Genomic DNA, 17,664 nt, shown 5'->3' with positions numbered 1-17,664 from the left:
CTATTCGGCCGAATACCGAATACCTAAAAACAGGAGTAAGAAATAACAAAAACACAGTAAATTAATCATTCTGGTATTTAGATTTAATGTTATCGGGTTAGTGTTGTTTGTTTATATTTATTTATAACTTATAACATGCACAAAATAAAAAAGAAAATAATATTAGTCACATGTATTCACAATTTATAATTACAGAGATCAGCACACGTACACACCTATTCGTTCCAGAATCCTTGCACATTTGAGGGTCTGACCCTGCCTATCTTTCTTTTTAAGCGCTCGTCTTTGCTCTTCCCTTTCTCTTTCCTCTATCGCTCTAGTCCACGTATGCCTATGCATACATCATAATACTTTCGATTCATCACTTTTCCATCGTAGATTCCCCATTTTACAATTACGTGAGTTATAGCCTGGTGATAACAGAGAAATACTGACATCCTATCTGTCTCTTAAGTCACAGTTATGATTTCACAGATTCAAAACAGCTTGGTAGCCCGAACGACTCCAGGCTTTCGCCCGTGCACGCTAAGTGACTTTCATTACAAGCATTTAGCTTTCCAAAGTCTATGACAACAATTGTTTGGCATTCACGGCCGCAAATTTCGGGCCAATAAGCTGCCTTGATTTGTTCGATTATGTTATCAACTCAATTTCATATTTATTTTCACATTTTCACTTTGCAGTTCTTCTCTGTTCTTCTTCCATTATTTACACATGTAGGTCATTTCACTGTTATCCACATTTGATATCATCACTTATCACATACTGCCATGACACTTGTCTGTCCACTACAACTGTCAAGAATTAATGCGATTGGCTAAACGTAGTGACAGCGGGTCAATAGAGAGCAGGGTCCTTGCCGTAATGCAGTTTGTGCACCAATTTTCATACGTGTGTTAATCAAGCCGAATAGTTTGGCCAAATATACTATTCGTTGCAACACTAGTTTAGAATGTTCATTTAGATGGTGTCTAGCACCCAACATTTGATATAAACCTGAAAATGCAAGGGCGTTTTTAAAACTATTTATACCTCAATAAAGCAGGAACTGTGCAAATTGTTTATATACTATATATATTACACTTTTCTTTTTGAGTTTAGTATACAGAGTAGTATTGTTAATTCATTCATCTGATATGTAATGAATCAGTTCCATGGTTAATCTGATATTTTGTCTAATTACTCAATGTAAATTCAGAAAAAAGTGTTGTTAATGATTTTTTAAAAGTAAATTCTAATCACTTAGTGATTCTTTAATGAATTAATCCTTCAAATCTCAATTTCTATTATTTTTGTATTTAGAAATTTTTAAAATTCTATTTAAGAACATATGATACTTATATTCTATTTAATTTAATTTTCAGACATATCCAACAAATTCAAGCTGCATCAGAGATAAAACAAAATTATCAATCAGCTGAACGAGCCAAGGCAACAAATAAGAATGAAAAAGCTCAAGTGGTGAATAAACATAAGAACTTGCAAATAAAAGACCTTAATATAGAGGAACTGCTTAAAGATAAAAAACAACAATCAAACAATTTCTTTGAAAGGAAAATGGGATATAAGAAATTGGAAGAACTCTGTTCAAAGGAGCCATCAGAGATACTGCTGGCTTTAAATTGTCCTAAAAGTGGATTTATAAAATTGTTAAAAGAAAACAGCATTTCTAATGATATGATGTCAAATATTATAACAGCATTGGGAAAGACATCTAAAGCTAAGGAAACTGCCAATTTGAGTTCACTAATAAATCAAGTAGCTTCTCAAACTCCATTTTTAAATCAGCATTTACAGCTTTATTTAATAAAACAATTGAGCCTATCTGTGGCTACTATTGACAGCATTCTACAGTTTTTGAAAAAATTTCAAGAATTTCAGCCTGTATCATCTAGTGAAATATTAACATCTCTTATTCCCAGTTTGGAAAATGCTCTGGAGAAATTTAAGAGAAGAGGAATTTCTGTGCCATCAATTATTAAAAACAGCATTGAATCTCTGAAGACAAAGAAAGATGATGTAATAGAACAGTATGATGAAAAAGCAAGATACAGAATATCAGGTGATGAAAAATTGCATTCTGAAATGCCTCCTGAAGATTACAAAACAATACCAATTTTTCCAACAAAAGAAGATTTTGTAAACAAACGGCCATTCCTGCGTCCAAATATTGTTAAAGGGAATTATTTCAGTGTGGACCATTACCTTGATGTGCAATTTAGGCTCCTTCGTGAAGATTATGTCAGACCTCTTCGAGAAAATCTGGAAAGCTACAAACAATCTTCAAACCAGAAAGGTGCAGAAAAGAAATTTCGTGTTTATAACAATGTGCAAGTATTGTGCCCTTATAACACAGAGGGAGGAATTGTGCATTTAATTTCATTTGATGTAAAACCATTTTCTAGAGTCCAGTGGGAGGTAAGCAAGCGATTACTAACTGGATCATTATTGTGTTTTTCGTCAGATAATTTTGAAACTATGAAATTTGCAACAGTAGCCAATAGAGATCCATCAAAACTAAGAAAAGGACAGTTGGAAGTTCACTTTGAAAAGTTAGGATGCGATATGTTTTCAATACCTTCTTCAGAAATATTTGTAATGGTAGAAAGTGAAGCCTATTTTGAGGCTTTTAGGCACACACTACTAGCTTTGCAACAAATAAATGAAGAAAATTTGCCTTTGAAACAATATATTGTGCATGTAGCAAACGAAGTAAATGCACCAATGTATTTAAACCCTAGCAGAGAATATAATTTTCTGTCCACTTTTAGAAATCTCTATTCTGCTAATAACAAAGGTATGGTTCCTGTTTTAGATCCGAATTGCTGGCCTTCAAAAGAAATATTGGGTTTAGATGCTTCCCAATATTCTGCTATACAAGCTGCATTAACTAAAGAAATGGCTATTATACAGGGACCACCAGGGACAGGGAAAACATTTATTGGTTTAAAGATTTCACAGTTGTTGTTGGAAAATTCTTCTGTTTGGAATAAAGAAAAAAATTGTCCAATTTTAGTTGTTTGTTATACAAATCATGCACTAGATCAGTTTCTTGAGGGTATGCTACGTTTCGAAAGTAATATTATAAGAATTGGTGGACGAAGCAATAATGAAAGGATTAAACAGTTACAGCTCAGTCAAGTTAGACAAAATGCTAGACGAGAGAGAAAAATTCCTTCTCACATATACGTGACAAGAAGAGATATAATGGAAAAAATAGCGCAGATTAAATGCTATTTAGATGATATTCAAGTACTTTTAGAAAATAGCACTCAAGAAATTTTAAACATTCTACATCTGGAGCACTTTATGGAAAGAAGACATGTATATTTCCTTCAGTGTGGTCCTATACCTTCTTTAAGACAAATGTATTCTATTTCTGATTGGCTCGAACTCTCAAGTGTCGAGTTTGAAAATTTAGAATTAGATGATGACAAAAATATTAATGATGACAACACAGAATGCACATCTACAGAAAATGAAAATGTTGATGGCGAAGAGGATATTGAGTTTGAACTTAGTTTAAGGGAAATAGATGAATATGAATTCAAGCCCATTGATTATTTATTTCCTACTCAAAGACAATCTTTATTCAGAATAGTAGAGTCAAAGAAGACAGAACGTAAGAAGAGAAGATACATTAGTAAACAGTTAAGACACAATGACATCATGACCATTTCAGAAGTAAAAAAAATTGGCAATGTGTGGAAACTAGAGAGAGAGGATCGTTGACATCATCAATACAATGCAAACTTATTCATATTTTGAAAAATTTTACCAAGAACAGTTAGAAAAACTTCAAGAATTGCGCATGGTAGAAGACAAATCTTTACTACATCAAGCAAACATAATAGGTATGACAACAACAGGCGCAGGTAAATATCACGAGCTCCTTCAAGATTTACAGCCTTGCATTGTTATTGTTGAAGAGGCTGCAGAAGTGTTAGAAGCTCATATAGTAACTTCTCTTACAGAGAACACTAAACATCTTATTCTCATTGGAGATCATCAGCAACTGCGACCATCTCCAACAGTGTATGAACTTGCAGTACGATATTCATTGGATGTTTCACTATTTGAAAGAATGATTAAAAATGGAATGCCTTATCGTCGGCTTACATTACAGCATCGGATGCGTCCAAGCATTGCAAAACTACTAACTCCTAGTATTTATCCTGATTTACAAAATGACACTTCTGTAGAAAAATATGAAAATATTTTAGGAGTTGGTAGTAATATGTTTTTCATTAATCACTGTCGTCATGAAAGTGACGTTATTGATACTAGAAGCCATAGCAATATACATGAAGCAAAATTTCTTGTAGAGTTATGTTTGTTTTTCAAACTTCAAGGTTACAAATCGTCTCAGATTACAGTTTTAACTACTTACAGTGGTCAGCTTTTTACACTGAAGAGACTAATGAAAGGGAACGAACAGTTAAACGATATTCGAGTGACTGTAGTTGACAACTTCCAGGGTGAAGAAAACGATATAATATTAATATCTTTTGTAAGAAGTAATGAAGAAGGGAGTATTGGATTCCTAAAAACTTCAAATAGAGTCTGTGTAGCTCTTTCAAGAGCAAAAAAAGGTTTATTTTGTATTGGAAATTTTCAGTTACTTGCCGAAAAAAGCGATTTATGGAAAAATATCACAAAAGAACTCGAGCAGCAAAATGCCATTGGAACTTCTTTGAGTTTAAATTGTCAGAATCATCCAGAATATGTTGTAAATGTTTCTGAACCAGAAGATTTTAAGAAAAAGCTTCCAGATGGTGGCTGTATAAAACCTTGTAATTTTAGAATGGAATGTGGTCATTCCTGTATAAGAACATGCCATAGTTTTGATCGTGAACATACAGAATTAAAATGTAAAAAACCTTGTAAACAATTATTATGTTCTTTGGGACATGAATGTCAAAAACTGTGCTATGAAAAATGTGGCAAGTGCACAGTTCCAACAAAAAAAATAATACCGAGTTGCCAGCATGAAAATTTGATCCCATGCCATGTAGAAGCTGAAAATTTTCGTTGCAAACATAAATGTGATAAAGTATTGAATTGTGGTCATATTTGCTTAAAATCATGTTCACAGTCATGTGATCCATGTACAGCTAAAATAGAAAAAGTTTTTGATTGTGGTCATAGGATCAATGTACTTTGCCACAAAGCTGATTCTGTCAATATTTGTAACAAAGCGTGTGGAAGAAGTTTGCTGTGTGGTCATAAATGCAAGAAATCTTGTGGAATTACTCCTTGTCCTCCATGTGAAACATTAACAAAAATCACACTTTCCTGCAATCATCAGATTGAAATAAAATGTTATGAATATGAACTGAAACAATTCTCTTGTGAACAAGCTTGTGGAAAGAATATGGCATGTGGACATGAATGTAAAGTGATATGTGGTCACCAGGGATTATGCGAGTCATGTGATGAGAAATGTGATAAGGTTCTTGAATGTGGACATTTGTGTTCATTAAAGTGTGAAGAAACATGTCCCGTAATGTGTAAAACATGCAAGGTAATCAATGAGATTAATCAGAGAAAAAGTTTGTTACCCTTTAAACATGGTAATTTTGACAGAGACAATAAATATGATAATTTTGACAGCGACTATGAATATGATTCAGATTCAGTTGATATCTGGTTCTGAATATTAGAAAAAAACTTTCATACTGCTGATTTTTCTGTTCAAAGTTTTTATGCAAGTGTCATGCTAAGGCAACATGATTTAATTATTCTAAATAAAACTTGTTCAAATGTTATCTACATTGTGTGTAAAATTATTTTAAAATATTTGAAACTATTAGAAATTACAAAATATTTATTAAAAAATATAATACAATTATCACTATTATATTATAGTCAGTATTGAGGAATTTCATACAAAGAAAGTTATCATCTTATATTTTACAGCTGTAGTAAAAACAAATTTAAACCAATTTACAAAAACCACACACAATTTTCCTTTAAATAAAAGTATGTTTACTCAAAGTCTTAAGAAAATTAATCTTGATTCATATCATTTGTATTTACCTCGGAATCCTTTCTATTGGAATTATCGGAACTATGCACCTGAACAAATTCGTTATTTTGATTCTGATATTTTAAACCCGTCCTGAATCCGAGAATTTTTACGTAATTTGCAGGTACCAATCCCACTTTTTTCCCATCAGTACTTGCTAATAACAAGCCCTTGACTTTTGGTTGTAAATCTTGAAATGTAAAAAAAAATTTTTTTAATATAACAGAATGAATTGCAGATTTAAGAAAAATTGTACTTTGTATATTTATAGAAATTAGATATTAATGTATAAGATTGATAAACGTTTTTAATATTGCACCATTTTAAGCAGTAAAACCTGTCTAAGTAGAAAGTGACTGTCAGCCAGAAGTTTTTGTTTTATATGGAATTCTTTTTATTAATGCAGAAAATAGTTGAGAAAAAACATTACCTTGGAAGAAGAAGCAATTTTAATGTCTTTGAAATGTAAAACAAATTTCCATTATAAGGCAGATAAAATTAAAATCTGCTACTATATACCATGTATTCAGTACTAATTAAATCATAAAGCTAGATTTACCTTTTCAATTTTTTCTCTGTAATTATGAAGAGCAATTATTTTCGTAGGCAATATAAGAATTAGTTTTTGTTATTCCTCATGTTAGAGGTAACACTAGTTTGTATTCCTACGTGTATTACTAAGTTAGTCTTTTGTAGTTTCAGGTATAGCATGAAAATATATTGTGTCATGAATTTTAAGTTATGAAAATGTTCTTCAATCTAAATTACAATTGAAGGACAAAAGTCCTGCAACAAGCAATTCTTTTGAAACTCAGTAACTTTTTTATATGGCAACAAATTAATCAAATTTACATTAAAATAGGAAAGACATTCTTTTCTTTTTAAAATACCACTAATTTTATTTTGAAATTATTTATTTTCACAGTGCAATACAAAAGTAAACATATCAAGACAAAAATCCTGCAACTTTGATTTTAGTATTGTATGGATCCACCTTTGATGTTTAAAACTGCTTTACTTCTTTGTGTCATGGAATGAATAAACCTCACATTCTTGGGCAGTAATTTCATTCCTTACTAGATGTATGTTTTTGTCTAAATCTTTGAAAAACATATTTTAAATTTAAATTATATTTTCACTTTATCTCACATTTTTTTCTATGGGATTAAAGTCTAGTAAATTGCCAGACTAGTAAGTCTAGTAAATTGAGATTAAAAAGGAACTTATTATGAAGCACCAAAGCAGTACTTGTGTGACTTATCTGATGGCTATGATGTTTAAGTTGACAGTGTGCACCATTCCTAAGAACAAGGAGCAATAAAAGCAGCATAATGTTGACCAGGAATTTTTTTCAATCTCTTCAACAAACGCAAACTCCTCCTATTGTGGATAAATGAGAAGCAATTGGCTGGCAATAATCAGCCAACTGCTTCTCATTTAGCATCAATCATCTCTGAGGATTATTTGTGAGAAAGTCAAGCAGCTTATACTGACATTAGTAAGGACTGTTTGTGTCCCATTTCTTAAAGTACATTAAATGCAATTTTGATTTCATTATACAACAGTATTTATGTATTTTGTTTGTGAAATGGGTATTGTTTAGAGTCTGGGAATGGATTAATCCATTTTCCATTATTTCTAATAGGGAAACTTTATTCAGAGTTTGAACGAACTCCTGAAACAAATTAACAATTAAATTGTAAGGAAGAAACCAATCAATAGGTTTCTTTCTCACAATTTGTTAATTTGTTTCAGGAATTTTTTAGCAAAATTTGACAATTTTTATATTGTTCTCTAAATTGAAGANTTTTTTTAAAGTAAAATCATTAAGTGCAGCATTTAAAATTTCATTTGCCTGAAGATGATAAACATAAGTTCATTGAAAGTGCTAGAGAAAATAAAAAACTGTTAATGCTGCACTTAGTGTATATTTTTACTTTCTACGTGATATCTGGTGTGATGTACAAGTTGTATCATGAGTTAAATACTGAGAAATGGAAAATAATTGTTTTGGAAATTTCACATCCCTGTTCACTTGCTTTCAATTTTACAGTCTGTGCCAAAATTTTCTGAACTGATTTAATAATTTATGAAAAGCTGGCTCAATCTGTTGATAAAGCACTGTTGAATGTTTGAAGCACTTAATGACAAAAACTCAAAACTTAACAGTACAGTGTTATCTTGTATTGCAAGTTTCAAGTTTTTGCTTGAATGCTAATTCAAGAGAAATTCAATCTGGAGTTCAAATGATGCTTCTATGTTAAAACTGCATGCATAGTAAAAAAGATAGGTTTACTTTGTAAATATAATGTCTTGAGCACCCAAAATTGTCTTGATCTTGCTGTGAAAGCATTTCTTGCATTATGCTTGTGTGTTTTCAGTGCTTTTTTGCTTTATTTTTGATGTATTTGGTTATACAGATAACTTTCCTCTTACATTTCATTGCTTCCACACTCTTCTTGGAGGCCATAATTAATAAGTAGAGGTTATGTAGTATTGATGATTGAGATGAAAAAGGAACTTATTATGAAGCACCAAAGCAGTACATGTGTGACTGATCTGGTGGCTATGATGTTTAAGATGTTGAAGTTGACAGTGTGCACCATTCCTAAGAACAAGGAGCAATAAAAGCAGCATAATGTTAACCTTCAGGAGTTTTTTCAATCTCTTCAACAAATGCAAACTTCTAGTGTGGATAAATGAGAAGCAATTGGCTGGCGATAACCAGCCAATTGCTTCTCATTTAGCATCAATCATCTCTCAGAGGATTATTTGTGAGAAAGTGAAGCAGCTTATACTGACATTAGTGAGGACTGTTGTCCCATTTCTTAAAGTACATTAAATGAAATTTTGATTTCATTATACAGTATTTATGTATTTTGTTTGTGAAACGGGTATTGTTTAGAGTTATTTCTAATACGGAAACTTTATTCAGAGTTTGAACAAACTCCTGAAACAAATTAACAATTAAATTGTAAGGAAGAAACCAATCAATAGGTTTCTTTCTCACAATTTGTTAATTTGTTTCAGGAATTTTTTTTTATCAAAATTTGACAATTTTTATATTGTTCTCTAAATTGAAGGCATTCAAAAAAACTAAAACAGATTTCTGGCAATGCTTGATAAGCTTTATGATAATTGTAGTAAGTATATTGCTACAGATTAGAACATATTTCAAACAATATGTGATAAAGAATTTAATTACAAGTAATCTTCAGCTTAAGAATTCCAGAATGGAATAGTGGTAATATAGTTTCCAAAGCTGCATTACAGAATTAAGCCTGTGTACATCCTTGGGAATCCAACACACTATTGCATATTGAATATCATAAACAAATAATCTGCATCAACACTCATAATCTAATATTAGCAATGCTGTTAAGATACTGAACATTGAAGTTTATCTAAAATATGGGATTTTATTAACAAAGAAACTTAAAGTTGATTAATACTTCATGAAAGTGAAAAACCAAAATAATAATAAAGAGGAAAGACCCATAGTTCAAAATAACAAAAGAAACATGCAAGTTCAGTACCTGTAGTTTAAAATATGCTGTCTCAGCCATAGTCAAAAGCATGCTTTGAAAGCATACNCTTTGATGTTTAAAACTGCTTTACTTCTTTGTGGCATGGAATAAATTAACCTCACATTCTTGGGCAGTAATTTCATTCCTTACTAGATGTATGTTTTTGTCTAAATCTTTGAAACAAAAACATATTTTAAATTTAAATTATATTTTCACTTTATCCCCCTTTTTTTCTATGGGATTAAAGTCTAGTAAATTGCCAGACCAATCTAATATCTCTATTCCCATGTTTTCAAAATATGATATTTTCTTGGCTGTATGGGCAGAGGCATTTATTGATGTCTCAATCTTTACATGAAACTATAAAACAGATGTGCATTGTATTTTTTAATGATTCTACCTACAGTAGATTTGTGACATTCAATTAACTTGCTTATTTCTAAGTTGGAAATACCTTGTAAATGTTTTTGTATAATTAACTCTCTCACATCTTTTCCAATTGGTTTACAAATGGAGCCATGGCTAAATTTAAATGAATTTTAATTCTAGCAAGTTCAATATGCAAAATACTTCTGGTAATGCAAGTTAAAACACAATGATATGTTATAACAATTTGATAATTTTCTATATAACACAATTTTATATATTTAATGAAAGTTGAAGGACTTTTGTCTGTTTTCCTGTGTTGCAGGATTTTTGTTGTTTTTTACTTTTTTGTATTGCACTGTGAAAATAATTTCATAGCAACATGGTCTTTTAAAAGAAAGAGAATGTCTTTTTCTATTTCATTAATAATTGTTCTATTATTATTACGTTCTTGAAACCGTGTTGGTGATTATTTTTGTTGTTTTAAACACCGTATAGTGTAAATACACGAACACTAGGCAATCTTCATTTTAAATTGGAAAATTGAATAAATTTAAAATGAACATTGCCTAGTGTTCGTGTATTTACACAATTTGGTGTTTGAAACGACAAAAAATGTTGCTATTATATAAAAATCTAATCAAATTTATATTACAAAGTTATTGGAGCTCAAAAAAATTGCTTGTTGCAGGACTTTTGTCCCTTGGTTATGGTCTTTTAGGCAACTGCAATACAACATGAAGCATTCCAACTAAAAAACATTTCCCCCCCCATTGTTTTTGCTATAGACAGTAGAAGCATTTGGTCCAAAAAATATTTTTTTGCAATCTTTTGATAACTTGCATTCCTATTTTTTTCATAAGCTGAATTAATTTTAATAAAAATCTGAAAAAGTAATTATCACATGACTTCCCTAAATTAATGTTTTAAAAAAACTATTATTCCTGAGGAGAGAGAGAGATTGAAAATACAATGTCCGAAAAGTAGCAATCAAAGAAAAAATTGACTGACTTCTTGGTGATGGGAATTAATCTATTATGATTCAAGCTCACAGGTTACAGAATTAATTATAAAATTTAGCTGCTATTATGCCAAACAATTTTCTGTTTCTATGTTAGCGAAATTTCTGGTTTAACAGTATTTTATGTAGCATATTAATGACCTGCTAAATGAAAAATAGTGTATACTTTTACTTTTTTTTTAAAGTAAAATCATTAAGTGCAGCATTTAAAATTTCATTTGCCTGAAGATGATAAACATAAGTTCATTGAAAGTGCTAGAGAAAATAAAAAACTGTTAATGCTGCACTTAGTGTATATTTTTACTTTCTACATGATATCTGGTTTGATGTACAAGTTGTATCATGAGTTAAATACTGAGAAATGGAAAATAATTGTTTTGGAAATTTCACATCCCTGTTCACTTGCTTTCAATTTTACAGTCTGTGCCAAAATTTTCTGAACTGATTTAATAATTTATGAAAAGCTAGCTCAATCTGTTGATAAAGCACTGTTGAATGTTTGAAGCACTTAATGACAAAAACTCAAAACTTAACAGTACAGTGTTATCTTGTATTGCAAGTTTCAAGTTTTTGCTTGAATGCTAATTCAAGAGAAATTCAATCTGGAGTTCAAATGATGCTTCTATGTTAAAACTGCATGCATAGTAAAAAAGATAGGTTTACTTTGTAAATATAATGTCTTGAGCACCCAAAATTGTCTTGATCTTGCTGTGAAAGCATTTCTTGCATTATGCTTGTGTGTTTTCAGTGCTTTTTTGCTTTATTTTTGATGTATTTGGTTATACAGATAACTTTCCTCTTACATTTCATTGCTTCCACACTCTTCTTGGAGGCCATAATTAATAAGTAGAGGTTATGTAGTATTGATGATTGAGATGAAAAAGGAACTTATTATGAAGCACCAAAGCAGTACATGTGTGACTGATCTGGTAGCTATGATGTTTAAGATGTTGAAGTTGACAGTGTGCACCATTCCTAAGAACAAGGAGCAATAAAAGCAGCATAATGTTGACCTTCAGGAGTTTTTTCAATCTCTTCAACAAATGCAAACTTCTCCTAGTGTGGATAAATGAGAAGCAATTGGCTGGCGATAACCAGCCAATTGCTTCTCATTTAGCATCAATCATCTCTCAGAGGATTATTTGTGAGAAATTCAAGCAGCTTATACTGACATTAGTGAGGACTGTTGTCCCATTTCTTAAAGTACATTAAATGAAATTTTGATTTCATTATACAGTATTTATGTATTTTGTTTGTGAAATGGGTATTGTTTAGAGTCTGGGAATGGATTAATCCATTTCCATTATTTCTAATAGGGAAACTTTATTCAGAGTTTGAACAAACTCCTGAAACAAATTAACAATTAAATTGTAAGGAAGAAACCAATCAATAGGTTTCTTTCTCACAATTTGTTAATTTGTTTCAGGAATTTTTTTTTATCAAAATTTGACAATTTTTATATTGTTCTCTAAATTGAAGGCATTCAAAAAAACTAAAACAGATTTCTGGCAATGCTTGATAAGCTTTATGATAATTGTAGCAAGTATATTGCTACAGATTAGAACATATTTCAAACAATATGTGATAAAGAATTTAATTACAAGTAATCTTCAGCTTAAGAATTCCAGAATGGAATAGTGGTAATATAGTTTCCAAAGCTGCATTACAGAATTAAGCCTGTGTACATCCTTGGGAATCCAACACACTATTGCATATTAAATATCATAAACAAATAATCTGCATCAACACTCATAATCTAATATTAGCAATGCTGTTAAGATACTGAACATTGAAGTTTATCTAAAATATGGGATTTTATTAACAAAGAAACTTAAAGTTGATTAATACTTCATGAAAGTGAAAAACCAAAATAATAATAAAGAGGAAAGACCCATAGTTCAAAATAACAAAAGAAACATGCAAGTTCAGTACCTGTAGTTTAAAATATGCTGTCTCAGCCATAGTCAAAAGCATGCTTTGAAAGCATACCATAAAATTTTTAAAAAACAAGAGTATATGCAGTTGATTCCCATTCTCTCTTCTCCTCAAATTAATTATTTTCATTAACTTTGGAGAATATCAAAAAGTGTATTTTTTAATATATTTAAAACTTATTTTAGATATTTGGACTTAGATATTATTTTAAAATAGTCAACTCCAGATAGATAAATGAAGAATTACAATTTGTTGAAGAAAGTTCTAATAATTTCAATTTTATCAGTCTCTATGTCAAAGGATTCAAAGAATTGTAGGCTATCAACAGAATGGATGTATGTCACTAGTAATGCACAAGCGTTAAACCTAAACCTGTTCAGTTAATATAAAATGTACCCAATCATTCATTCATATTAATACATAAATTATTTTTGATTATATAAAATTATCTTCTTGAAACTTAATATTGGAAAGTAATCATAACATAAATGAAATTTGATAAATTTTCAGTTAAATTGCTTAATTTTCAAAATGGGATTGTAGTGATACTGCATCAGANAATCATTCATTCATATTAATACATAAATTATTTTTGATTATATAAAATTATCTTCTTGAAACTTAATATTGGAAAGTAATCATAACATAAATGAAATTTGATAAATTTTCAGTTAAATTGCTTAATTTTCAAAATGGGATTGTAGTGATACTGCATCAGACTGTAATTTGTAATTTTTTTTTGCCAATTCAGGCAACAATGCAATATGTAATTAGTAGATACATTTAATTTGTTTTCTAGATACAGATTGCCCATCACTAACCATAAACTAATTTCAACTAGCATAATTTCAAATTTTCAATGTTGCCACACCAACCCATCATTACTGTTTGGAGGTGCTCAATATTGCCAAACATGAGCATCTGCAGAGGAGACAGATGGGATACTTTCCCTCCCTGGGATCAAGTAAAAAATTTCACAAATTATAACCATAAAAATGATTGCAATACTTTTTGATTATTGAACACAAGACTGTGTTATTAATTAAATACTTGGCGTTTTTCCTCTTTATTCAGTTGATACAGGTACTTTTACACGTTTTGGGCGCTTAGCCCCTCATCAGTCAACTGATAAGAAAGAACATATACAATTAGATTATTACATTTTTCAAATTAAATTATACAACTCAATTCAAAAACATGTATATTTTAAAAACGTACCATTAAACACGCAATTTATACAATGACACTTATACAGCACAAGTTCACGTTCTCCTTACTGGGAGGATAAGTTGACTACATCAACTCTATAAAACCTACGTACATCTAATTAAACAATAAAACACTATATAAATATACAAGCTTATACGGATAAAAAACAAAACCATATTACGTTTGGTCTAGTGCTGTTTCTTACTGTTAAGTAGGCGCAATACATCTTCCACCTTCTTACTAAAGTTGATGAATATATTGGCTAATTCCTTTCCAAGATTGATGGATATATTAGGCTGGCTTCTTTCAATTTTTGTTTTGCACATTACAGAATCAGATAAACTTAACTATAACAAAATTTGTTTTTGGTTCATTACACGATATTGAGCCTGGTTTCTAATTTGCATTTTTAACCATGTACGACAGTCGGAATTTACATAACATTTGGAATAGCCAAAAAACAGCCAAATAAACAGAATTCACTAAAATATCTTTAAAAAATCTCTTAAAACATTCTAAAAAATTTTTTTATTTTTACAATATTTTTAACCAATCTTTGCTTATTTTACGCTTAGATTCCTATTTATACAATTTTTGGAGTTTATAATAGCCACACTTTCTTTAAATTTCCTATTATATGTATTCTTTATATAAGATTTTTATATTAGCTTTATCTATATTACAGTTATTTAGTAGGCAATGATCATAAAAGACGGAATTTAATCTGTGATATTTCATATCTGCAATATGTTCTTTTAATCTTGTATTTAGCTTACGTTTGGTTTCACCTATATAAATATTGGCATCTTTACAAGTACACGGGATCTGGTAGACTACATTCTTGGTTTCTTCTTTAGTCTCTCTACTTTGTTTTGTACATTTTGTTTTTTATTCTGGCTTGAAGTTTTTCGTACTTAGGTGCAAGTTTTATGTTTACTTTCCTCATTTCTTTATTAATTTCTTCATATNATTTTTATATTGTTCTCTAAATTGAAGGCATTCAAAAAAACTAAAACAGATTTCTGGCAATGCTTGATAAGCTTTATGATAATTGTAGCAAGTATATTGCTACAGATTAGAACATATTTCAAACAATATGTGATAAAGAATTTAATTACAAGTAATCTTCAGCTTAAGAATTCCAGAATGGAATAGTGGTAATATAGTTTCCAAAGCTGCATTACAGAATTAAGCCTGTGTACATCCTTGGGAATCCAACACACTATTGCATATTGAATATCATAAACAAATAATCTGCATCAACACCCATAATCTAATATTAGCAATGCTGTTAAGATACTGAACATTGAAGTTTATCTAAAATATGGGATTTTATTAACAAAGAAACTTAAAGCTGATTAATACTTCATGAAAGTGAAAAACCAAAATAATAATAAAGAGGAAAGACGCATAGTTCAAAATAACAAAAGAAACATGCAAGTTCAGTACCTGTAGTTTAAAATATGCTGTCTCAGCCATAGTCAAAAGCATGCTTTGAAAGCATACTCAAGGCATAAACTTTTTAAAAAACAAGAGTATATGCAGTTGATTCCCATTCTCTCTTCTCCTCAAATTAATTATTTTCATTAACTTTGGAGAATATCAAAAAGTGTATTTTTTAATATATTTAAAACTTATTTTAGATATTTGGACTTAGATATTATTTTAAAATAGTCAACTCCAGATAGATAAATGAAGAATTACAATTTGTTGAAGAAAGTTCTAATAATTTCAATTTTATCAGTCTCTATGTCAAAGGATTCAAAGAATTGTAGGCTATCAACAGAATGGATGTATGTCACTAGTAATGCACAAAGCATTAAACCTAAACCCGTTCAGTTAATATAAAATGTACCCAATCATTCATTCATATTAATACATAAATTATTTTTGATTATATAAAATTATCTTCTTGAAACTTAATATTGGAAAGTAATCATAACATAAATGAAATTTGATAAATTTTCAGTTAAATTGCTTAATTTTCAAAATGGGATTGTAGTGATACTGCATCAGAGCTGTAATTTGTAATTTTTTTTGCCAATTCAGGCAACAATGCAACATGTAATTAGTAGATACATTTCATTTGTTTTCTAGATACAGATTGCCCATCACTAATCCAAAACTAATTTCAACTAGCATAATTTCAAATTTTCCATGTTGCCACACCAACCCATCATTACTGTTTGGAGGTGCTCAATATTGCCAGACATGGGCATCTGCAGAGGAGACAGATGGGATACTTCCCCTCCCTGGAATCAAGTAAAAAATTTCACAAATTATAACCATAAAAATGATTGCAATATGTAACCTTACACCCTCTACCATGGAACACTTTGAGCCAAAGCTGTACTCTATAATCTACTTGTGAAAAAACATTAAAAACTGCTCCTTGGAAAATTTTCTGCAAATGCCCATGTTGCCAGATATACAATAATAACAAAATTTATGATTAAATAAACATTAATAAAGAAAATTTGACAATAATAATTTTTATTTTATCAACTTGTACTGATAGGAAGAAGACACAGCTGGTTACCCACCAATTTTAATCAGCTTGGACGTAGTGAAAGTTCATAAAAAATGAGCGAATACGTGTTCGAGGCTTTCATCCAATGCATCTTGAAAAATATTAATTTTTGATATTTGAAAATTCAAAAGTTTTTAGTGAGTGGTTATAAGCCATAATAGACAATATATTCTTCAAGTGCTGCATAGCATTCTGTTAAATGATCATTAATTAACAGTGACTGTCAAACATGCTATAATCTAGCATTGATTTCCGAAAATTTTTAAAATATTTTTTATTTTTGNCAAAATTTATGATTAAATAAACATTAATAAAGAAAATTTGACAATAATAATTTTTATTTTATCAACTTGTACTGATAGGAAGAAGACACAGCTGGTTACCCACCAATTTTAATCAGCTTGGACGTAGTGAAAGTTCATAAAAAATGAGCGAATACGTGTTTGAGGTTTTCATCCAATGCATCTTGAAAAATATTAATTTTTGATGTTTGAAAATTCAAAAGTTTTTAGTGAGTGGTTATAAGCTGTAATAGACAATATATTCCACAAGTGCTGCATAGCATTCTGTTAAATGATCATTAATTAACAGCGACTGTCAAACATGCTATAATCTAGCATTGATTTCCGAAAATTTTTAAAATATTTTTTATTTTTGTTAATATGTTTTAATTAGGTAAAAACTATATAAATTTTGCATCTCCATATTTAATAAAATACTTATGTCAACAATCAGAATTGTCAATCTAACCTTCATATTTCTGGCAGTTTCGATTTTGTTTTGAAGTAGGAAGAAGCAGGATCTGAGATAGTTATAGTAGAATTATTAAAAAGATTAGAAATCTTGTGAAATGGCAGCATTATGGGAAAATCTTTGTAATCACCATTGATGAGTGAAGAATTGCTGACAACCAACATTGAAAGCAATGAGTTCTCATTTATTGCATTGTATGAAAAACAGAACATTACAGATGGCTTGAAATTTTGTACCCAAAGTTTGGAAAAGTTAAATGTTAATGTTATCAAAGGACCATAAAGTGATGCTTTAT

General features: G+C 30.1%; 2 protein-coding genes across 2 annotated transcripts in view; one reads left to right on the top strand and one right to left on the bottom strand.

The window, feature by feature from the left end:
• LOC111640079 (NFX1-type zinc finger-containing protein 1-like) overlaps positions 1–5,768 on the top strand; it is a 33,143-nt gene extending 27,375 nt beyond the window's left edge. Inside the window, 2 exon segments of the mRNA XM_023386080.1 lie at positions 1,365–3,744; positions 3,746–5,768. Of these exon segments, the coding sequence (XP_023241848.1) occupies positions 1,365–3,744; positions 3,746–5,656 (4,291 nt within the window). The 3' untranslated portion in view covers positions 5,657–5,768.
• Positions 5,769–5,861: 93 nt separating this feature from the next.
• The window catches only part of LOC111640075 (peroxisomal membrane protein PEX13-like), a 35,115-nt gene continuing 23,312 nt past the window's right edge, over positions 5,862–17,664 (bottom strand). The window contains exon 5 of the mRNA XM_023386076.1: positions 5,862–6,218. Coding sequence (XP_023241844.1) covers positions 6,010–6,218 — 209 coding nt within the window. The 3' untranslated portion in view covers positions 5,862–6,009. The remainder of the gene's footprint in view (positions 6,219–17,664) is intronic.

The sequence above is a fragment of the Centruroides sculpturatus genome, unplaced genomic scaffold, assembly GCF_000671375.1.
Source record: "Centruroides sculpturatus isolate CEXI.00-Female unplaced genomic scaffold, Cexi_2.0 scaffold1420, whole genome shotgun sequence".
NCBI classification, from domain to species: domain Eukaryota; kingdom Metazoa; phylum Arthropoda; class Arachnida; order Scorpiones; family Buthidae; genus Centruroides; species Centruroides sculpturatus.
Note: the sequence above shows the minus strand (reverse complement) of the source record. Positions and strands in the feature narration are given on the sequence as shown.